The sequence below is a fragment of the Halichoerus grypus genome, chromosome 7, assembly GCF_964656455.1.
Source record: "Halichoerus grypus chromosome 7, mHalGry1.hap1.1, whole genome shotgun sequence".
NCBI classification, from domain to species: domain Eukaryota; kingdom Metazoa; phylum Chordata; class Mammalia; order Carnivora; family Phocidae; genus Halichoerus; species Halichoerus grypus.
The window spans coordinates 64,420,712-64,444,813 of record NC_135718.1 but is presented as its reverse complement, the minus strand read 5'-3'; the positions used below and the strand labels follow the sequence as shown (position 1 = coordinate 64,444,813).

Sequence of the window (24,102 nt, the reverse complement as noted above, 5' to 3'; positions counted from 1 at the left end):
AGGGGGTACCTGGGTGGCTCAGTCAGTTGAGGGTCCGACTTTTGGTTTCAGCTCAGGTCGTGATCTCAGGGTGGTGAGATCGAGCCCCACATCAGGCTCCCCGCTCAGCAGGGAGTCTGCTTGAGATTCTCTCCCCCCTCCCCATCTGCCCCTCCCCCCGGTTTAGGCTCTCTATCTCTAAAATGAATAAATAAATCTTTAAAAATAAATAAAAATAAATAAAAGTTAGAAGAAGGCCACAGGAAGAGAAAACTCCTGGAAACATCTTTAAGGGACAGAAGAAGGATGCTTTTGAGAGAAACGGATTCTGTGGATTCACCACCCATGAATTACAGCAATTTCCCAGACCATAAGGCAAGGACTTACGTTATGAATTTAAATAAACAAAATTGTGCTATATTTCCAGCTCCTACAAGGAATTTCATAGAACCTCCAGCTGCATGGAGACAACACAGTGGTTACGGACAGGGTGTCCAGGGGCAGGCTGCCAAATGCTGGTCCTACCACCTACCAGCCAAACGACCCTGGCAAGTTAACCTCCCCCGTACCTAGGTTCTCTCAGTCTGTAAAGTTGCGATAATTGTACCCTGTGGTTTGTTTCAAGAGCTAACTCAAACAGTACACACTGGCACCATTAGTCATTATGAGAGCATAGCTCCAGGGGTCTAAAATTCAACTGCCATCGAACAGGAAGAAAATAAGCACATGCAGCTGCAGGCGTGAGAAACGAGACGTATGATGCCCAACCCAAGACCAACCAGAGCATCCATGCCTTTCCTACAATATTCTCTTTCAGAAGTCTCAAAACTCTGAAGCTAAACCACTGGCTATGGGCCAAATGCAAGCCGCCAGTCTGCCATCCCTGATCTCTAAACAAGTCTTCCCAGTGAACGAAGAAAATAGAGGCCCCAAAATAGTATGTGATTGTCGCCTGGCCCCACAAACAGCAAGAGGCCAAGAGGCCCCGTTCCCTCTGTGCCATTTCAGGCTCAGAAGGAAAGGAGAAATGAAACAAGGGGGCTGGTCACATGTGGCCAAATAAAAGGGGACACCTGAGGCATACAGTCAAAGATAGTTTCCAGAGAGGAAGAAATAAGGAAGTTGGTGGTAGAAGGGCAGAAAAAGTGAAAGCAAACTGACAGCAGCTTGAGGAAGAAGAGGAGCTGACGTCCTGAAAACCCAAAAGAGCCACATTAAGGAAAGGACACTGGGGTGGCTTCATGAGAGAGAGAAAAAGAAGATGGGCAAATCCATAATCACTGAACAAAGAGGGAAAAGGAAGACTGTGGGCTGACTGTGTCCTGAGGGCTTTCATAAGTCACATCATTCATCCCTCACACCTGAGAGCTAAGATACTACGACCGATTTTTAGAGAAGACATGGTGTCTTAGGGGTCAGGTAAACTGCCATATGATTACAGACTAGGAAGAAGCAGAACTGAGATTTTTTTTTTTTTTAAGTCCTATGGGCTTTAAGATTGCCAGATAAAATACAGGATGCCCTGTTAAATTTGCATTTCAGATCATTTCTTAGTATACGTATGTTCCATGCAACATTTGGAACATACATACACTAAAAAATTACTCGTTGTTTATCTGAACTTTAAATATGGCTCCTCATCCTGTTTTTATTTGCTAAATCTGGCAACCCTATCTGGTTTCCAAATTTCTCTCCATTATACCAAGTTCACTCAAAGAATCCTGGGGTGGAAAAACAGAAAGGAGCTAATGAATAAAACTAAAAGGAGGGATAATTCACACAGATGGCCTAATGGAGAATGCTAATCTGCAACACATAAAATTAAGAGCATAAAAACAAAAAAGGTGAGCAGTGGAACCCACAGGAATGTGAGAACTAGAGAAAGAATACACTGTACTTATGAAAAGCAGCAAACCCTCATGGTTTTCATTTGTGGGCTAACAAGTGAATTCCAAGTGCCTTTTCACATCGCCCAACAGAGATTCCAATGACCCAGAGCTGCAAGGCTCTGGGCCAAGTAAGAACCAACCAAATAAGGGGATTATAGTCATTAGTGCTAATCTCCCTTACCTGAAAAAGAAGGGGAAGGCATTCAAAGTAGTTTGGGAGGCAGACTGAAGAGAGACCAAAAGACTCCAATAGTCTTGGCTTACAGCCACACCTCCTCAGCGACAGAGTGAAGGGCTTTCCTGGGTTCAAGAAGGCTTACTTTAACTTATTTACAGTGCCAGCTGAGTCCCTGAATTATACTAACTGTCCTCCTTGCCCCCTTCCATCATCCCAAAAGCCTTCACACCAGGACAATAAAACCATAACTGTGCTCTGGTGAAAAGCATGTTCCTTCAACCTTCAAGAAGTCCCGAGGTGACCATTCCTATTGCTAGAGAGAGACGCAGAGGCCACAGAAAGAAAACAGGTCACTTGAGGAGTCCCCTGCCAACAGAAAACTACCGGCCTCCCACAGCCCTGACCCTGGCTCACAAGCTGGGGCTGTCCTTCCACTGTGTGGGTCCTGCAAACCTGCAAAGTCCGTCGGTTTCAAAGACAGTCATGTTTTGGCTTCTGTTCCTTAGACAGGAGTGCACTCTTGTCTGAGCCATCAAAGCCCACCCTCTGGAATCCATACTCCTTGAAACAGGGTCAAAAGTCGCAGGACAGAGAAGCAGGCTGACGAGCTCCTGCCCACGTGCTAAAGACAGAAAACTGGGAAAACGCACGTTGGCTTTTTTTTTCAAGAAATAATGCCAAGAGCCCTAGAACCAGCCTACAAGAGAAACATGGATCTTTTGGAAATACATGTTTGCCTCCTGTCCTCCTGTTACTCTGACACACCGCACAGGCGGGCTTAATCCTGACTCACCAAACCCCAGGGAATCGGCCAAGTTCCCAGGCATCCCCAAGTGCCAGAGAACCGCAGGCCCCAAGAAACCAGGACGCAGAGCTCCCCAGGCTCGGGTCTCCAGAGCTCGGGGCTGGCTGCCTCGACTTCCTCCCGTCAGCCTTCCAGACATTATTTTGATACCGTCACCTTACAGAATTATCAAGAACAGTTTTGATTTTGAAATACATTTTGGAAAACAATAGAAAGTCTGGGGGGGTACCATTTTCAACAGGAATAATAATTCACAAATTACCAAAACACTTTAATGTGTGTTGTCTCATTTTATCCTTAACGACAACAGTGGGATGCAAGCAACACTGCTATTAACCCTAAAGACCGTAGTTTTAACAGGTAAGTTCCCCCAAGGCTCAAAGGCTCTGAATGCAATATAACTCACCTGGCAAAGCAGCTAGAACCTCCACTAACTGGAACCCACGTCCCGCAGGGCCCAGTATCCTCTGGCGTGCCACACTCCCGTCACGCAGTGGGCGACGCCGAGGGCACACACCAGAACAACTCCACAGATATGCAAACAGTGGAAGACTACACTGCAGTAAAACAAACCCACGTCTCCGTGCAATAACACACTGTTTCCTGTTAGTAAATGTATGAACTAGGACAGCAAATCAAAGAATCCAGCACGCAATAAATACGTTCTGTGTAAAACCATTCACATGAAGCTTAAAAATAAGCAAAGCAAATCTTAGTGACAGAAGTCAGGACAAGGTGACCTTTTGGGGTGTGGTGACTGGAACAGAGTACAGGGCAGCCTGGCGGAGGGTAGCATGTATCTTGAGCAGGGTGATGATTACACTGGTGAATTCATTTGTAAGTTCATTCGGCATAAATCTGTGCATTCAAATCTTGTGCCCTTCACCGTAAGCACATCATACTCCCGTTAGTTTATAAAAAGTAAACCTGGGCACCCCACAAAACAAATTCCACAAAGCTTTCTGAGCATCTACTACAGCGTCAAGGCTGGGGAGAGACGCAAATGATCCATCAAATGGCAGAGCTTTTATGCACCAGTCACCATGCGAGGTACCCTCAGGCTGCCTGCGTTCAAATCCCTATTCTACCACTTACTGTGACCTTCGAGAGGTTGCTGACACTCCTGCACCTCACTGCTTCACCCAGGACATGGGGAAGGCAGAGGGTTGCTAGGAGTCCCTAACTAAAGCACTTGGAACTGTACCAGGCACACAGTAAGACTGTACCATGCAGCTACGGTCATCATGGAATAAGACAGATCATCCCATAGGTGACGAATGACAAAGTACCTGCCTTCAAAGAGAAGGAAAATACAAATGGCTGCACTGAGCAGCCAGAGCAGATTATGAAAACACAGAAATGCTCCCCCTTCTGCAGTTAGCCCCTGGACGGAACCCAGGACTTGCCCAGCAGGGTCCTGCTCTCCTCCCCAGTTGGCCTTTCCCCACATTCAGGTTCCAGAGTCAGGGGGGAGTGTCCCTCCTGACACCACCCCTGCCCCATCTTCCTCTAGATTAACTTCCATTTATCCTTCAGATTTTTGCTTAAAATTCACCTCCAGAGAGAGAGAAAGCCCTCCTTGCCTGTGGTCCCCACTTCCAGATTGAGTCAGGGGCCCTTCACCAACTTCCCCTATGCTGTCTCATCCCAGTTGTTAAATACAGAACACTGCCTCGTATACAGCAGGTGATCAATACATCTAAAAAAAAAAAAAACCACTATGACTGTGCTAGTCAGGCTATTTTTAAGTAGAGGTTATAAAATAAGTACAAAGAGACTGATTCCAGATTGGGACAGGGGCGAAGGGAGGGAGAAGGGAGAACCCAAAATGGCTGTGCTGGAAGCAGAGGGGCAACCTACTGGGGTGCTCTGGACAGGGCACAGGGGTGGACACACTACTGGAGGGGGACCGAGCCAGAAAGGGGAGCAGGGACTGCCCCCCTCCGCCCCCGCATGGGAGGTACCCTTCCATCACGGCTTCTTTTCCAAGGCAGGGAGTCGCTACCCTGGAAACACTCCCTTGGGCCTGGCATCCTGGGAATGTGCTGTGGTAATGGGGTAGCCCTGACCAGTCTCGCTGAAGAAACAACTAGGAGGAAAACGCCCACGACAAAATAAAGATAAAACTTATCATAAACTGATTTATAGCCCACGCTCCCACGGGCTGTGTGGCCTGGCACATAAGCTCTGAGGACAGGCTTGCGTTCAAATTCCAGCCCGACCTGGCCGACCTGGATGGGCTGGCAAGTTACAGAACCTCTCTGAGGCCGAGGATGCTCGTGCGAGCTGTGCATGTCGGCAGTCCTGATCCCACAGGAGAGCAGCGAGGGCTCAAGAAGATGCTATAAGCAAACCCTTCCCAACAGTGCCTAGCCCACAGTAAGCACTGCATGAACATGAGCAGTTACCACAGCAACACAACAGGATTTGGAAACAGCAATGCTGGTCAATAAGAACTGTTATTCATTTCTTCAACCTTTTGTTTTCTTCAAACTTTCTTAAATTATGGTTTACTTCAAATGCTATCAAGGAAATTAAATGCTTACAACCCATTTCATTAAAAAAAAAAAGGGGGGGGGGTGCCTGGGTGGCCCAGTCAGTTAAGCATCTGCCTTCGGCTCAGGTCATGATCCTGAGGTCCTGGGATCGAGCCCCGCATCGGGCTCCCTGCGCAGCAGGGAGTCTGCTTCTCCCTCTCCCACTCCCCCTGCTCACGATCTCTCTCTCTCTCAAATAAATAAAATCTTAAAAGAAAGATTTAAAATAGGTAGTATAATGGACTTCCTATTTGTTTGAGAGTACACTGAATAGTCAGATATACCTATCACCTACCTTCAACAATTATCAATACATGGCATTTTTTTTCATCTATAGCCCTGTGATCACAGTGTTAGGTGTCAGGGCAAAGTCCTTTCCTTTCCTAGAGGACAAGCCTTCACAGTGAGTTATTCCCTCCCAAGGTTCTCCACCTTTGGGTGCTTACTCTAAATGCAAAATAGGACCAAAGCACTGAGCCCAGGTCTGGGGACTGTCCACATTTGTTGAAGGACAGAAAAGAACCAGATGTGGGACAGCCAACAGGCAATAAAAACCGAAGATGGAGCAAGATATCAATAGCACTTTAATTAAAATGTTTTTAGGTTGCCTGGGTGGCTCAGTCAGTCAAGCATCTGCCTTCAGCTCAGGTGATGATCCTGGAGTCCTGGGATCGAGCCCCACATCAGGCTCCCTGCTCAGCGGGGAGCCTGCTTCTCCCTCTGCCTGCAGCTACCCCTGCTTGTGCTCTCTCTCTCTGACAAATAAATAAAATCTTTAAAAATACAAAATAATTAAATGTTTTTAGGCCCAGTCGGTTGAGTGGCCAACTCTTGGTTTCAGCGGCTCAAGGCATAACCCCAGGGTCCGGTGGGGGGGGATAGAGCCCCACCTCTGGCCCCTCTGTGCTCAGTGGGGAGTCTGCTTCAGGATTCTCTCTCTCCCTCTGCAACCCATCCTCACTCAGGCTCTCTATCTAAAATAAATAAATATTTAAAAAAATATGTTTTTAGGACCAAATTCATAACTTCAACATTAGGACCACAAAAACCCAGCTAGCTGCTTTTGTGGATCAGAGCACATTTTTTCCTTTAAAAAAAAAAAAAAAGTTTTTAAGTCACCAAGAATAGAGATTATCAGGGGCTGGCGGTAGGGAAAACGGAGCCACTGTTTAGTAACCGTGCAGAGACCGTTTCTGTTTGGGATAATAATAAAGTTCTGGAGATGGGTGGTGGCGATGGCTGCAAAATAGTGTGAATGTACTTAATGCCACTGAACCGTGCACTTAAAAATGGTTAAACTGGTAACTTAATGTTGTATATATTTTACCATAATTTTTTTTTTTAAATCACACAAAAAAAGTCACTGGCCCTCTTCACCAGATACCTAAGATATTTCTCAATAATAAGGCTACAAGTCGGGGCGCCTGGGTGGCTCAGTCGTTAAGCGTCTGTCTTCGGCTCAGGTCATGATCCCAGGGTCCTGGGATGGAGCCCCGCATCGGGCTCCCTGCTCAATGGGGAACCTGCTTCTCCCTCTCCCCCTACTTGTGTTCCTGCTCTCTCTGTCAAATAAATAAATGAAATCTTAAAAATAATAGTAATAATAATAATAATAAGGCCACAGGGGCACCTGGGTGGCTCAGTCAGTTGGACGTCTGACTTTGGTTTAGGTCATGAACTCAGGGTCCTGGGATCAAGCTCCAGCGTCAGACTCCCTGCTCAGTGGGGAGCCTGCTTCTCCCTCTCCCCCCCCACCCCTGCTCATGCTCTCTCTCATGTAAATAAATAAATCTTTTAAAAAAAAAAAAAAGTCTACACGCATTCAAGGTTCAAAATGATGTGAAATAATTAATATGCTTTACAAAAGAAATGGCACCTTAGTGGTTAGTGATTTGTACCTGAAGAAGTCCAAGCCTCTACTTTATGGCATATATATTTAAATTGTACTCTTTGGTTAACAAAGATGTTAAAATCATCTAGCCAATTTTTTTTTCCACCTCAAATTTTAGTGTTTCTATAATCAGGAGCTACTAAATGAAGCAGAGACACAATGTTTTGACTCTCAGCAAATGTCTTTGTTTAGATAAATTAAGGCCTGTCTAGTGAAGACCAAAAAAAATAAATAAATAACTCAACAGAATAAAAGTTATTATTTGAGTTGGTATATTAGGATAACAGGAAAAAAAAAAACTCACCACTTACATACAAATAATGTCACAAGTCAAGAAGCTCCTTCTATAATTAAACACCAAATAAAATTATTTTTCTCAAGACTATTTTAGCCTTTCTAACACAACCTCAGAAACGCCGATAGCACAGAAAAGACTCTGCTTAGGAGAGCAACGCATGCCGTGTTTCATCTAGTGCAGGTACTAGATTTCTAAGAACTTCCTTTAGCTCGTGCATACTCCATGTTTTCATTCTTTCACTTTCCTCTTTCCTTCTATGGAAAACTTTTTTGAATCATGACCAACGTCTGGCTGAACATCCGAGCTCTGCTCCTCAGTACCAAGTGGCCTCATTTGATCCAAAGTGCCCTGAGATGCCCTGGAGGGTATTAACCAGATCACTCTGGACACGCACCTGGCACCCACAGGAGGCCGGTTTGATCTGGAACAGATGCGTGGAAGATTATCCCGTCAATCAACACTGCTTTTTTTAAAAAACTGGAATTTGGAATTGCCCATAAACTAGTATCTCTAATTAACTTTAATGTACGAAGTCTTTACTTTCACATAGCTCTGGATTAAAGACTTAGGAAATTCGATCCGTCCAACAATATTCCATGAAAGGAACGTGGGTGGACCTCTGGGTGTAACAGGAAGAGAGGCAAAACCACCTAGATAATTTCGATCTACAGGCAGATGCAAATTATGAAATTAAAACATCAATGACATTTCTTTTCAATCATCACCACATAAAAAAGAAAATTAAAAACAAACAAAAAGCCTCCCCGTGCCACCTCGACACAGACAAATTGAGCAACAGCTCTCCCCATCTCTCTGCCTTACAAAATAAACTACAGGCTAATTAAACTGTGAGTGAATATGACACATCGTTTCTCTTAAAGGTACTCAACAAAACAGAGAGGGTAACACAGCCCTCCCTGGAACCCAGACAAGAGTCTGCAGAACTTCCTTTCTTGCTTCCACCTGCATGTGGGTGATTTCTGCACTTCCTAACTCTCTGGACTGGAAAGTGCTGGAGAGGGAAGAAGGACCATTCCCTCTGCTCTGAATTCCCTACAGCACCAAGCCAGGGCCAAGCTGGATGAAAGTCAAGTGCAATCCTTGGCTGGCTGCTAAAGAAGCCCTTACATTCCTTCTGGATATTTCAGAGTACTGGCACACAGTAGGCCGTTCGTTCATAAGTACTTGTAGGTGGAATGGTGCCTATTTCAGGCTGTATTCATCACATGCCATTTTGTGCCTTACTGAGGAGGGAAAGAAATCACAGAAAATTTCCCATCATTAAACAAGTATTATAAAACCGGGTGCCTGGGTAGCTCGGCAGGTTAAGCGTCTGCCTTCAGCTCAGGTCATGATCCTGGGGTCCTGGGATCGGGGTCCTGGGATCCAGCCCCACATCCGCATAGGGCTCCCTGCTCAGCGGGGAGTCTGTTTCTCCCTTGCTCCCCACCTCCCCCCAACTCGTGCTCTAATAAATTTTTTTTTTAATTTTATAAAGAATTTTAATCACTAAACTGCACCCCATACATCAGATCTAGAGACCAACAGTAAGTAAGGGGGTGAGTTATTTCTAAATAACCATAACTCTATTAACCCCTTTGAGCATTCTTCTCCCTAAAAAAGAACGCTTCCACAAAGTGAGATTTGTAATTTAGTGGAATGAGCACTGGAATAAAATTCATAGCTGTAAACTTGACAGCCATGAAAGAAAATTTGACAGTATTGGGGAAGAAGGAAGAGTCTGCAAGTGAACACCCCTCTGAGATCCTGACAATTAGAAACATTTTCCAGAGCATTAGTGTCCCTGTCAGGAAAGTTTCAACCAACCACCACTAAGCAAGAACACACTGAACCTGTGAATATTTACTTCACAACCTTTGACAATTCAATCTATCTAAAAGCAGCTGCACTGTGATTGAAAACAAAAAGAAACTCCTACCCACTGAGGGAAGAAGTATGGGAGGGAGAAAGGAAGAGGGCTGTTCCTCCTTGTTCAGCCTGGCTGTGGTTTAAAAAGCTCAGATTAGCATTTCTAGGGGTAAATGCAATTATCTCTGCAAGGAATGATTTAAGAAAAAAAGAATGCAAGCACACTGTGTGTGACACTATTATCACCCCCCTGAAATTCCACTCTGTAAGCCACATGTGGGCATCCACAAGGATTCAGCAAGCCTCCCAATCCTGTTTGCAGATACCTCCCCAACTAGTGCTCCAGGTGACTGGTACCTACAAAGATGCGTGATAGCCCGAAGCTGCTTCCCACGGGCAGCTGGGAGGCATTTTAACATTAACAAAAGTTGTAAGAAACATTGGGGTGATCTGTCACCATCACCAAAACTGAAGTGGTAAATCTGACACTTCCAACAGAGCCACTTTGTCCCCTAAAAACCTGGCTCGAAAATCCTTGGAAAGGTGAACCTAAAGACACTTTGTCCCCTTTCAGAGGTGAAATGTATCATGAACACCTAGATATATGCTACAAGGTAGCCTACAACATCACCCATGGTTAGAAGGCAAGAGCTTGGGACTCAGGTTGATTGTAGTAGTCCCCCAAAGTATACAGTGTATCCATTCATCCATCTAGTCGTCTGTTTAACCAACCAGGGCGGAAATGGTGTTTGCTGTGGTTCAGGGCACATGCAGGAGAGCCGCCCTATTAGCGCTTGGTCAGGAGACACTATGGGCCCCTTCACCCAGTTAAACACAAAAACAAACCCGAAAAACTCCACCACCCAATGCCTCCACAGTCAAGCCAACATACCCTTGAGTATCTACCACATGCCAGGCACTGGGGAAGCAGAGTAAACAAAGCAAATTCTGCCCCTGAAAGGAATGTACGCATCTGCTGGGGGAGGCCTATGTGATGCGTGCAAGGAGTGACCGATGGGTCCCGTGGGACCATATGAATGGGCACATGATCCACTGTGTGGCTGGCAAAGAGGGAATGCCAGTGCACACCGGGGTGGGGGGTGGAAAAGGCAATCTAGTCTACTTGGATTTACGAGGTAGAAAGGAAGGGAGGAGTAAGGAAATAAGACTAAGGACAGGAAGTACATCCTAGAGGAGTCAGAGAAACCTATTAAAATTCCAGAAACTAGCAGTTCAACCAAGTGAGAGCTTCAAGAATGCGAGGGGTATGAACATGAGGGGTACATCTGTGAAGCACGAAGGGGCCAGACCAGGCAGAGCCTGGCAAACATCCAGAAAGTCGACCTGGCGGGTCGCCTGGGTGGCTCAGATGGTTAAGTGTCTGCCTTCGGCTCAGGTCATGATCCCAGGGTCCTGGGATGGAGCCCCACATCGGGCTCTCGGCTCAGCGGGGAGCCTGCTTCTCCCTCTCCCACTCCCCCTGCTAGTGCTTTCTCTGTGTCTCAAATGAATAAATAAAATCTTTAAAAAAAAAAAAGAAAGAAAGAAAGTCGACCTGGATCCAGAGGGTATGGATGGGGCACCATTGAAAGTTTTTAAATAAGCAATGACTATTTCAGGTTTTTGCTGTAGGCCAGTCTCTCTGGTCTTGAACAAGAGTCACCGCAAACCAGGTACTGGTGATTCTCTGAACTATTCCTCATCCCCAGCAAAACAAATAAGGAGAACACCACAAAAGACTGACATAATCTCCTCTAATGATTTGTTTCTTTAATCAAATACATTATATGAAACACAGAGGGGACCTATGAACATGAAGAACTTTAACTGCAGAAGAAATCTAACATTATAGCCTTTTTAAAAAGCCTGAACTTGTGTACAATTAGACCTAACCGTGAGGTCATACCTTTCTCCAAGTTGTGTCTCAAGTTGTGTCTCAAGTTGGGTGTTTCCATTAAGAATCTAAGGGGGAAAAAAATTTAACAGAAAAAAAAAAATGACACACACCACACCTCTTTACAAGGGCAATGTCAATCTGACAGCTTCAGAGTCTGCCAAAATGAAGTCTTAAAAATGGAAAATAGTGTATTAGGCTTCCAGAGTAAATAATCCCAAATCCACAACATTTACTATACGGTGGCTTTTATTGGTTAATGAGACCATTACAATGGTGATGTTTAAAATCGCCAGGTTTTCTAATCATGCTGTACCAACCTGTTTTTCTACTATAACCTCAAAATGCCTTTTTATTTATGTATTTCCCTAAATGTCTATAATAAAGTACTAATTTTATAGTTAGAGAAAGATCCTTAAATACTAGTGACTTATTTCAGGCCTTTATTTTCAAACCAGACACATGCTGAAGGTCTGAACTGGTCTAGGAAAAGCACACACCTTAGAGAACTAGCCATGCCAGGTGTGAAGCTCTGCTTATACTCTGAGAAGCCCAGCAACTAACCAGTCTACAGCTGTGAAGCCATCCAGTGACTGCCCACTAATGCATTTTCTCATCTGCTCAGAGACCACCACCCCTAGACATCTCTCACTACAATGAATCAGATCATCTCCAATTAATTTTCACCCACAACACAAGCTGATAGATCTAGCCTAACATCTAAAAGCTGCTCAACAGAGTCACTGAGCATTTGTTTTTTATTTTCTCCACTCCAAAGAAGAAATTATGATCTATAATCAGCATCCTGGTTGCTGATTTACTGGGAGAAATTGGATAATCACTCAAAACATTCCATTCCACCCCTAAGCCCCAAGTAAAACACACTAGGGCCAAGCTTGTAACTCCCAGATGCTCCAGGCACTTGGACACATGGATGAAAGGCCTCATACAGAGGATTCTTCCCTGTAGATAATGCTTACCTCTATCATACATATGCTGAGAACACAGACCCATGAAACCAGTCCTTTATTAAATGGATAGTTTGATCCAAATAAGCACTTATATACCAAAACAGACAGAAATGACCACGGTTAAGAATTCTATTAGCCTTTGGACTGAATTTTAAAAGAGGGCACGGAGGTGGGTGGGGGGAGCACAGTCAGTTAAGTGGCCAACTCTTGATTTCGGCTCAGATCACAATCTCAGGGTCCTGGGATCAAGCCCTGCATTGGGCTCCACACTCAGTGGGGAGTCTGCTTAAGGATATTCTCTCTCTCCACCCCTCCCCCCACTTACACACTCTCTCTAAAATAAATAATCTTAAAAAAAAAAAAAGAGGGCACAACACTGAGGTATCACTACACACCTATCAGAATGGCCAAAATCCAAAAGACTGACAACACCAAATGCTGACAAAGATGTGGAGCAACAGGAACTCTCATTCATTGCTGGCAGGAATGCAAAACGGTACAGCCACTCTGGAAAGACAATCTGGCAGTTTCTTAACAAAATTAAAAATACTCTTTCCATATAATCCAGTAATTGCTCTCCTTGGTGTTTACCCAAAGGAGCAGAAATCTTTTGTCCACACAAAACCCTGCACACAGATGTTTGTTGCAGCTCTATTAAAAAATGCCAAAAGTTGGAAGTAACCAGTCCTTCGGTAGGTTAATGGATAACTATGAAGACAGTAAAAGAGATAAGTGGTTGCCAGGTTAGGGAGGGATAAAAAGGCAGAGCATAGAGGATTTTTAAGGCACTTGGTCTACTCTGTATGATGCTATAATGGTAAATCCACAGAATGTACAAACAGCAAGAGTGAACCCTAATGTAAACTATGGACTTGGGTGATTATGATGTGTCAAAGTTGGCTCATCAGTTGTAACAAATGTACCACTCTGGAGGATAATGTTGATAATGGGGGGGGGGGGGGAGACAGGGAGTATATGAGAAATCTCTGCACCTTTCCTTCAATTTTGCCGCAAACATAAAACTGCTCTGAAAAATAAACTGCTTAAAAAGAGAGATTGAGAGGGTACCTCTCCTCCATGGTGTGGCTAATGAGCAATGTATCTTTCTGAACATGTTCAGGGGAAAGGAAAGACATCCATAATCATCTTTAATGCTCAAGAACATGAAAGTTAATATTATATGTAGAGGAAATAATAAAAGGCAGGAAGCTAAGTAATAGGATTATGGTGCCATTTTCCCTTCAAATTAACTAAAATAGTGAAAAATCTAGCAAGGCCTTCATTTAATTGAATACAAGACTTATCACAAACTTTCTAGGCAGCTACTAACAAGGGCTATGTTTAAGTTAGAGTTGTCATGGGTTGTGCAGCTTAACCTTGACATAAATTACAACACGGTGTTGTTCAATGGACCCCTTACACCCACAAATCCATTTCATGTAGTCACATACATTTCTCCTCCCAAATTACACACCGGAGAGGTCAAAACCATTTCAACACAATCTGGGTCCCAGATCAGTTAACGAAACTCTCAAAAGCTTAAAGGAATCTCTTCTCTGCGTTTGCTTTAGTAACACCTGCCAAGTCGTAGGGAACCAGGTAAACCACAGGCATTTTTATTTGTCTACCTAAATATATGAATCAGAGATTAAAGAAGAACTGAGCGGCTTTTGGTACTTGTAGGCTGTCATCTAAAACAATTTTAAAACTCTACTCAGTAAGGTCACAGAACATTTCACAATGTATATTTGGTTGGATGTCAGTTTTAGCTGAGGGTAAGTGCTAAGAAATAAAGCCACCACCTTACACACTCTTCAAACCAAGTGTTCAGAAGGCCTCTGATCTTATACACCAGGAATGAACATGTTTGTCCGTGCAAAGCCAACGTGTTTGTGTACAATTTACAGACCTACTTATAATATGGTCAAGTATCAAACAGATACCCTTTCATAGCACCTCCACCCCCTAATCCTCTCCCAAACAAAAACAGCCTGAATTGCTCACTGTATGCAAGAGGCTAGGGATTCTGTTTCATAAAGTTTTACTACTTTCCGTGGTTCACATTCTCCAAGAGACTAACCCTCTCATTTACTAACTCAAACCTTAAATAAACTGCTTCCACCAACTTCCCCCTCTTCTCAAACCCCCACTCAGCAGAGACATCTCTCTGGGCCAAGAAAGCTACAGAGGAGGCTTGGAAGTGCCTGCCTCTGCAAATTCCTCCCCCTTCCTACCGAAAGGGCACTTCAAGAACTTGACAGTCTGGAAAGGCGTGAATGTTGCTCCAATTCCATTCACCAGGGCTGGATTTGAGCATGCAAAGTGTCTTTCTACAATCAATTTCTATTTAGGCTGCCAATTACACTGAATCTTTGGTGGAAATCTGCTTCCTAAGCAAATTCAGAATGCCATCCAGGTCCCATGTATGAGCTAGCACTGGGGAACATACACACCCACTCACACATATACACTCACTCCTCCGCTGAAGACTTTTTCTGGCACCGGGGCATCCTAAACTTGCCCCCATTTCATTTCCAGATTGTCATCTTTGATCCATTCCCAAATTCATGCCTTTTTCTCCATCTGAAGGTTCAGTCTAATCAGCTATTGTGCAGCAACTATGGTAATTTATCCCCTTGATTTCTTGACATTTTCTTCTCTGCTCCTGGCTGGGAAACTGTTTTGATCTGAATAGAGTTGTCTGTATGGGGATTCTGCATGTTAATGATGTGGCTAGCTGGCAGGGATATTAGGTGAGAGCACACGGTGTACTTTTGCCAGTTATGTTTCGCCTCATCACGGCTCGAGTGGCCTTTCTAATCGCCTGCTACACTAGGAAGGAGACTACAACACCTAATCTTACTGTCTTCGGGGGAGCCTGCGGGGCTAGGTGGAAACAGAACAGACAGCCTATTCTCTCATCAAGACTCTAGACTCTGAGGCAAAATACCCCTAGGCACTCCACCACCAATGAAGGAAACACACGTACATCTCGTTCGGCAAGGGAAAAGGAGTCAGTCGATACCCTTCACCACGGTTTGAGCCTGTCCAAGCTTCATACCCTTCGCTCTGTCCAGGCTAGTATAAGATGCTGCATTCGCCCGGCTGTATGCTGCCACCCCGCACCCCAACCCCAACCCCAACCCAGGAAAGGACTTCCAACGGAGGTGGGAGCATCAGCTCCGGTACCCGCCCTTCCCTCTCAATCCTGGCCAGAAAACTCCACTTCCCGGATTCCCAGCCACTCTCTCCCGCCCCCTCCCCGGGCGATCAAGCTAGCGCCGTCCAGATGCCAGCGAAGTGCCCAGCCCAGCTATGCACCCCCCCAGTACCCCAAGTCAGGCCCCTGGAACTGACTCCGAGCTCCTCCCTCTCCCACAGCCTAGGGATCCCCAGATTCTGGACGCACCCCTTAGGCATGCTAGGACTGAAAAAAGTCCCACCCCGCCCCCCCCAAGCCACGCCACCAGCCTCCAGCACTGCCCGGGAGGGGCCTCCTCCCCAGAGGCTAAAAGGGAACGTGGGTGATGGTCCAGCAGCTTTCTCCCACACCCCGCGAGGAGCCTGACCCTCAGGGGAGGCCAGACTCGCGTGTCCCCGGAGGAACACCTCCCTCTCTCCCACCCCCCGGGGGCCAGCAGTTCTTGGCAGAGAGTGTGTTTGCTACGGGTTCCCGGAGCCTCGGGGAGTTCGGGGGCTGCCCGGTCCAGGTGCAGCCTCTCCCGGAGGCAGGCGGAGGTCGGCGCCACGGCGCACCCCCGGGGGGCACTCACGATGGTCACGCTGGCTTTGCGCAGGTCGCGGTTCTCCTCCTGCAGCGCCTTGCACTTGAGTTTGTAGGTCTCTAGCTCGATCTTCAGCACCTTGTTCTCCTGCTGCAGCGAGGCCAGGCGGTTGGTAAGCTCCTCCAGGCGGAACGGCGAGATGACAATGCCCCCCGACTTCCCACCGCCGCCACCTCCCCCGCCGCTGCCGCCGCCGCCCGAGGTCGATGAGCAGGACGACTGCATGGCGGCCGAGCTGCTGCTGTTGCCCCCCGCCCCGTCCGTGTCGCTCTCGCTGGCGCTGTCCGCCATGGCCGCGGCGGGCTGGGGAAAGGAGGAGGAGGAGGAGGAGCAGGGAGGAGGCAGCGGCGGCGAAGGCTGGGCTGCGAATGAGTGGGCGCCGGGCGAGCACAGAGGAGCGCCGAGCTGGGCGCCTGGCAGCAGGGCGCAGACTCCGAGCGGCGGCGAGAGAAAGAGAGGGAGCTTCCCGCTGCCAAGGGACCTCCTCTGCCAGAGAACAGAGACCCCGCCCGGGCTCGGGCAGTACTGCACTAGGGCTCGCTCCAGCCGGGCCTGGCGCGCTCGCTAGGCCGCCCTACAAAGCTGGCTGGCCGAGAGCTCCGGGACCCGCCCGCCGCCGCCGCCGCGGCCCGCCTCCCGGCGCCGGCCCGCGGTCCAGGGACTCGCCGGTGCAGGAAGGCCAGGCCAGCCTCCGCACCAGCTGCGCACCGACCGCACGTGTTCCGAAGGAGGGCCTCTTGGCCCCCCGACCTAAGCCCCCGGCCGCCCAGCCTCTTCCGGGCTCGCGCCGGCTCCCGGGAGAAGGAAACCCAGTGCCCCGCTAGCCTTGCAGGTGCTGGGGACACGTGGAAAGGTCACGCCGGCTCCCGCATCCAGCCCTGGCCGAACCGTGGCCCCATCTTCCGCCGACTGCGTGTGCTCCTGTCTCCCTCTGTCTGCTTCAAACATAGACGCAGCCCTTTCGGTTTTATCTTCTCGGTGAGCTTAACCGGGAAGCCTAGGATAGCGCAAAGAGAACAGAAAGTTCCCCCTCCAGGAGCCAGTGGGGTGAAACAAGAGCAGCCACAGGTTAACCCAGTTAAGAAAGAATTTGCGGAAGCCACACTCCGTTCTCTTTACTCCTCCTCCTAATAATCTCATAAACCATACTGCGCTCAGTTGTTTAAACAAGGTGCAACTTTTTCTTTTTCTCTTTGCATCTTGAGAACAGTGCCAGGATGTGTCACGCAATGGGATTGAGACACTAACACTTACCTAATCCAAGAAGAAAAAAAGAAACACTTTCAATGGATTAAAACCCATCTCTTTAAGTGCCAGTTTTCCAAAGTAACTGCAGACGTCGCATTATGCTATACAAATAATGATGATTAAGTGGGAATACGGCGTAACCATCACCCTTATTTACGACCATCTTGCCCACTCCTAGAAAACTTTTAATAGGTTAAAAATAAAACATTAATTAGTCTAATGTGATCTAATTCAGGGTTCTAGTTTTGAAGTATAAGAAATTCGAAATCGAAACTTTGATTACCCCCTTCCCTCCCAAAGAAAAGCTTGCAGGAAATCCGCCCAGCAGGTGAGATGATTCTAAACACCTTTAAACTGTTGACACAAAACAGCTTTCACTTATGTATAAAAATTGGAAAGTGAAACTGACCAGACTAGTTATTATCTGAGCTTAGTCAAGGAAAGAACAAACACTTGGAAACAGAAAATGGGGGGGAGGGGAGGGAGAGAAAAAAGTGTGAAAATTTTCTATTGCTTTTAACTTTTGGAAACGTTTATAATGTGTCAGGAGGGATAAAGAGGTGGATTTAATGATTTTTATTCCCACTCCTCTGTTATCTTTAAACCTAAATTTGATCTAATGATTAAACTGTCATTAAAGTGTCATTCAGTGGCTAATGGAAACTGGTATCTCGGAATAAACTAAAACTCCAAGTGTTCCAAATGACATCATCTTTTACCAAGATGGCTGCTTCCAGCAGACAGCTGAGAAATGCCAACAGCAATTAACCCCCAAATTTCTCCTAGTTATTTTTTAGAGCTAAAGGACTTATGAACTTAATCACTGTTGGTGTGGCAAGAAACCAAAAAAAAAAAAAAAAGAATTGTCTTTGCTCTTCAGAAACATATAGCCAATGTGAATTGTTAGAAGTGATCCAGTGTAATTTTCATTGAAACTTATTTATCTCCCTGACTTTTCTTTTCGGGGATCTGGTACATGAGACAAGCAGCTCGTTAAAGTAGAAACGGCTTCTGGAAAACTCACTTGCTGGGTGAAATGGCAGAGGAAAGCTAGCAGGGAGCAGCACCACAGGGAGAAACTCAGATTTAACAGCATTCTTTCCGCTTTATTCAGCGCCGTGATAGAATCTTAGAGCGGGTCTGGCTTCCATACTTCACAAGTTTCTATTGTTCCCTATCCCATAGTATCTTAAAGCTTCCACTTTTAGAGCTTATTGCAACAGAAACATTCCTTCCAGGCAGAGCAAGGGGCAAGTTGGCTCTCTCTTAGCTTTATCACCAACTACCTGAGAAAGACGGACTGACTCCTTCAAGTCACCAGGGGGGTGGGGTTTAAAGCGCCTGACTTTCTTAAAGGGCCCACGTTATAGGAAGCCTAAAAATGTGTTGGTCTTGAATAGGATCTGGAGGAAAATTGCATTTTGACATGGTATTTGTAGGCAGTAATTGTGTTTAGAAGACTTTGGGGGAAAGCCATCTTCTAAAGCTTCCCTGCTGATACAGATGGGAATAAACTGGGGAAAATTTTTTTTCACTGTGGTTTTTATTGTTATTGCAAAGCAGAAGCGTGTCTAATTTTCTACTTCTTGTAAAAGTGATTCCCCTTATAAACAGACCATTTATCACAACATTGGTTCAGTAATAGCATTACAATAGAAACACTAGTTACAAAACCAATAATATCATTAGAAAACTCTTTCTCAGCTTTCTAGGGGAAATGAATCAGAAGAAAAGGTAGCAGTGTGTGCTGCCTGGAGGAAGAAGAGACATACTTAGATAATTGCTTCCATGGGAGAAATAATGAAATTTACCTTTGCCCTAAATTCAAGCTGCAAAATATAACAACAAAGGAAAAGAATACCTTATAGTCTAATTACAAGGTACAACTTCACAATCTTTCTTTGTCTAATGCTCTCTGGGCAGCTGATTTACTCTGTGGCCTTGAACCTTCCAACAGTAAAATTAAAATAATGCCATAAATCAGAGGGAAGTTTTGTTTATTTTTTTATGGCTATAAATAAATTGCTGTACATATCTAATATCACACTAATGTCACATACTAGTGATTTCATTCAAACTCTGAATGGATTCGGTGGGTTGTTGCAAGACCCATTGTTACAGTTTTGAAAAGAATCTGAATAAGCCAGTATGAGCTGGTTATCACAGTGCTGGAATTTGGATAGAATCATAGAAGAATGGGCCACTATGGTGTTATCATTTTCTTGAAAAGTAGTTGATATTGAAATATGTCTTGTTTATTGAAATATATCCACACTTCCTACTATTGCTTATCTTCAACCACCCCATTTCTTTAACATGTTTTTTTCAATATCTTATGCATATTGATGTCAAACTAGTCCTGCATATCCAGGATCCCACCCTGGCAAAAGGTCATGACTACAAGATTAATTACATATCTCATCTCTATCCTCCTGTTTGTGTTCACTCATTATTGGTTCAAAGGAATCAAAACCATCTCTACAAATGGCAGACAAAAGAAATATGTCATCAGCTAAAGTAAATTAGATGAGAATCAAGTAAGAATTTCAAAAATAAAAAATGAAAACATACGACTTACATGTCTGGAGATTTAGCAACCTACAAAACCTAAAATTTGTCTTGACACAAAACATACTGAATTCCTGACTGAGAAATGCTATTTAAACTGGTACTAAATACACAGCAGAACTTGTAAGAAAGTAAAGGGAATCCCAGGCTCCAAGGCAAAGAGGAAAACTAGAAACAACCCAAGTGTTCACCTACAATATAAATCCTGTTATATTCATGCAATGGAATAATATACAGCAACGTGAATGAGCAAACTACAGCTACATGAAACAACATGAGTGAACCTCGCAAACATATTAGTAAGGAAAGGAAGCCAGACACAAAAGAGTGTATACTGTATGATTGCATTTATATAAAGTTCAAAAATAGACAAAATTAATCTATGAGGTTAGACATCAGAGTAATGATGCTCTTTGGGAAGAGATAGTGTTTGGAAAGGGTACTAGAAGATTTCTAATAACGTTCTTTTTCTTTTTCCGGGTTATTTGTTACATAGGTATGTTCACTTGTGAAAAGATATTGAGCTATATATTTATGATCTATGTACTTTACTATATGTATCTTGTGCTTAAACAAAATGTATAAATCAAAAAAGGGGAGGAGTGAGGCATTACAAACCACAGTAGCAGCTGAAACTGGAGCAACAGTATTGTGGGGTTTGTTAATCCTGAGTTTAATGCCTATCAAGGACAGAATTTGAGGACTTGGGACCATACAAGGCAGGAAGGTGTAACTAAGGAACCTGCAAAATGCCACAGTCAAAAAGCCACACCACACTGAAAGTTTTCCTACCTGCAAACAGGAAGACAACAAGGAAGCTTGTTTGCCTTAAACTGGATTCAGAGTTTAAAAAAAAAAAAGATCTCTTTGGAAAAGTTATCATGGAGTTAGGGATTTCACATATAAACTTCATACTACCTACATGGTCCAAAAATCCCCAACCTGACGTACTATCTTAAAAGTAGGGTTGGTTTGGGAACTTTCTGGGTGATGGAAGTGTTCTATAGTTTCACTGCAGTAGTGGTTACACAAATGTATATACATTTGTCAAATCTCATCAAACATACTTAAAAAGGGTGTTTGCACTCTATGTAAAATCTGACCAAGAAATTAAACTGACAAAAATATTTGAAATAAAGATGGTAGTATTTCTAGTGTACCTGACAGAAACAAGCAAAACTTTACTCTGGAAGCAGTCTCAAAATGAAAATGGGATTACAATTGGAAATTATAAAACACACAGAGAAATAATCCCTCGCAAATAAAAATTAACAAACAGTAAAGGACAGGAAGGATGGTATCCCTAGAATTTCTGTTAAGACAAGTGTTGGAGAGAGTTGGATTGGATAAAATTAATATGTTTAAAATAAAAGCCATAAAGGAAGGAATAGAAAGCATAAGATAGAAAAAACACAAACAGACTTGAAAACAGAACAGTCCAAATTACAAAACAACCAAAGAAAATATTTGGAACTTAAAATATATAGGAGGCTAAAATCAATTAACCAAAGACCAGGAACACACCTGCAGCCACAAAAGCTGGCTTTATCTAGCTTGCTGCAACAAAGGAGAATGTACACCACAGAAATGGTGGGAGGGGGTTGTTACAGGATTTGTGCTTGAACCGGGTGATTCTAAGCAAGGTTTAAGAAGGCAAGGGTCAGTTCTGAATTAGATATTGTCAAAAAGTGGAGGAAATTTGGTGATTGAGTATCTTGGTAATTTTTATCTAAGAAGCAGGAGTCTGAAAGCAGGGCTAGAGTTATCATTTGGAAAGAAGCAGTAGTCACTCATATACTCAAGAGTGGGATAAAAATAACTAATTAGTTATTAGTTAGATACTGCAGAGTATATTTCTTTCTGTCCTCTTCCAATGCCAACATGGAAGGGCCTTATCTAATCATTGCTTTTATTCTATTAGCATTGTCTTCTTTCAATTAGGAACACCTAAACTGCCACCAGAGCAGTTTTTCCCTTCATTAAGTGAATAATTTTAAAAACCCGTGAGGAGTAAATTAATTAGCAGATTGGACACAGCTAAAGAGAGAATTAGCAAAGTAGAAGATAGATCTGAGGAAATTAGAATGCAGCACAGAGATATACAGAGATAGAAGAGCGAGGATAGAAGAGCAAGGTTCAAGATACATATAATAGGTATTCAGAAATTAGAGAACAAAGTGGAAGAATGGAGGCAATATTTAAAGTGATAATGGCTAAGAACTTTCCATAATTGATAGAAAAATATGAATGGTCATATTCAAGAGGTAAAATAAGAATGGAATAAGATAGGGATGCCTGGATGGCTCAGTTGGTTAAGCATCTGCCTTCAGCTGATGTCATGATCCAGGGTCCTCAGATCAAGTCCCACACTGGGCTCCTTGCTCAGCAGGGAGTCTGCTTCTCCCTCTGCCTGCTGCTCCCCCTTATCATGCTCTCTCTCTCTCTCTGACAAATAAGTAAACAAAACTTAAAAAAATAAAATAAAAAGAATGGAATAGGATAGCAGCCCTGGGCTGGCTCAATCGATAGACTGTACAACTCTTGATCTCAGGGTCATGAGTTCAAGCCCCACATTGAGCATGGAGCCTACTTAGAAACAAGAAAAAGAATGGAATAAGATAAATAAAAATAGAGCTATATCAAGAGAAATTCAAACATACTCTGTTAAAAAAAACTCGGAAGAACAAGCGCAAAAAAAATTAAAGTAATCCTATATAAAACCAGAGAGAAAAGCAAAAACAGAGACTACCTCAAAGGACAATTATCTACAATTAGAGTCAGCAGATTTCTTAATAGCAACAATAGAAGCCAGAAGACAACACAATAATAACATCAAAATGCTAAGAGAAAATGACTGTACTAGGAATCTATGCACAGCTATGATACTCTTTAAGAATAAAACTAAATTAAAGACATTTTAAGACAAATATATTACCACTAACAGTCCAGCTCAGAGAATTTCTAGATGTTCTTCTAGAAGCAGCAAGATACAAGAAAGAACCATGAGCAAAGAAACTGGGAAGGAAGTGTCTAAATTTAAACAAATACTGACTACATAAGTATAAAAAATATAAAAAATAATGATGATGAATAATGGGAATTTAAAAACCAACAACAGGGCGCCTGAGTGGCTCAGTCGGTTAAGCATCTGCCTTCGGCTCAGGTCATGATCCCAGGGTCCTGGGATCAAGCCCCTCATTGGGCTCCCTGCTCAGCGGGAAGCCTGCTTCTCCCTCTCCCACTCCCCCTGCTTGTGTTCCCTCTCTTGCTATCTCTCTCTCTGTCGAATAAATAAATAAAATCTTTAAAAAAACCCCAACAATAATAATAATTACTATCTTAGGGAGAAATAAAATACTGGAAGACAACAACAAATGAGTAGAGAGGAATTGGAGTTAAGGCATTCTAAACACTTTGTGATGTTCAAAAGGAGAGTAGAGATAACAATTCACTTATGTTTTTGTTGAGTAGGAATGTTAAAATTTTAAAGTAAACCACTAAAAGTATAGAAATGAAATTTTTAACTTTCAGATCAGTTAAGGGAATAAAGGAGAACAGCAAATACTTGTGCAATCCACTAGGAAGTTTAAAAAAATAAAAGAAGAAAAGAACCAGAGAAAATCAGAATAAATAGAAATCACACACATACACATAAAGATTGTAGAAATTTGTACATATATATCAGGAAGCATAAAAACTGTAATTGAACCTACCTATAGAAGCACAGAGATAATCAGAATGGAAAAAAATCCAGCCATATTTCTTACAAGCCTGTCAGACTTTTTTTTTTTTAAGATTTTATTTATTTGTTTGACAGAGAGCATGAGAGGCAACACAAGCGGGGGAGTGGGAGAGGGAGAAGCAGGCTTCTTGCTGAGCAGGGAGCCCGATGTGGGGCTCAATCCCAGGACCCTGGGATCATGACCTGAGCTGAAGGCAGATGCTTAACGACTGAGCCACCCATGTGCCCTAAGCCTGTCAGACTTTTAAAAATTTGAAAGTAAAAGAATGAAAAAAGATATATTATACAAATACCTACCAAAAGAAAACTGAAGAAGCCAGATTAAAATATGCCCCTCAAATAAATCAAAAGTGCTGTAAGATATAAAAGAAAGTAAGCTTCCAATAATTAAAGGAACAAATAACCATGAGAATAAAACAAAATTTTTATGCACCCAGTAGTAATATAG

The 24,102-nt window shown here is 43.8% G+C and overlaps 1 protein-coding gene across 1 annotated transcript in view; it reads right to left on the bottom strand.

Moving 5' to 3' along the window:
* Positions 1-17,084, bottom strand: part of CCDC6 (coiled-coil domain containing 6) — a 108,321-nt gene extending 91,237 nt beyond the window's left edge. The window contains exon 1 of the mRNA XM_078077680.1: positions 16,085-17,084. Within this exon, the coding sequence (XP_077933806.1) occupies positions 16,085-16,387 (303 nt within the window). The 5' untranslated portion in view covers positions 16,388-17,084. The remainder of the gene's footprint in view (positions 1-16,084) is intronic.
* Between the last annotated feature and the right edge of the window lie 7,018 nt (positions 17,085-24,102).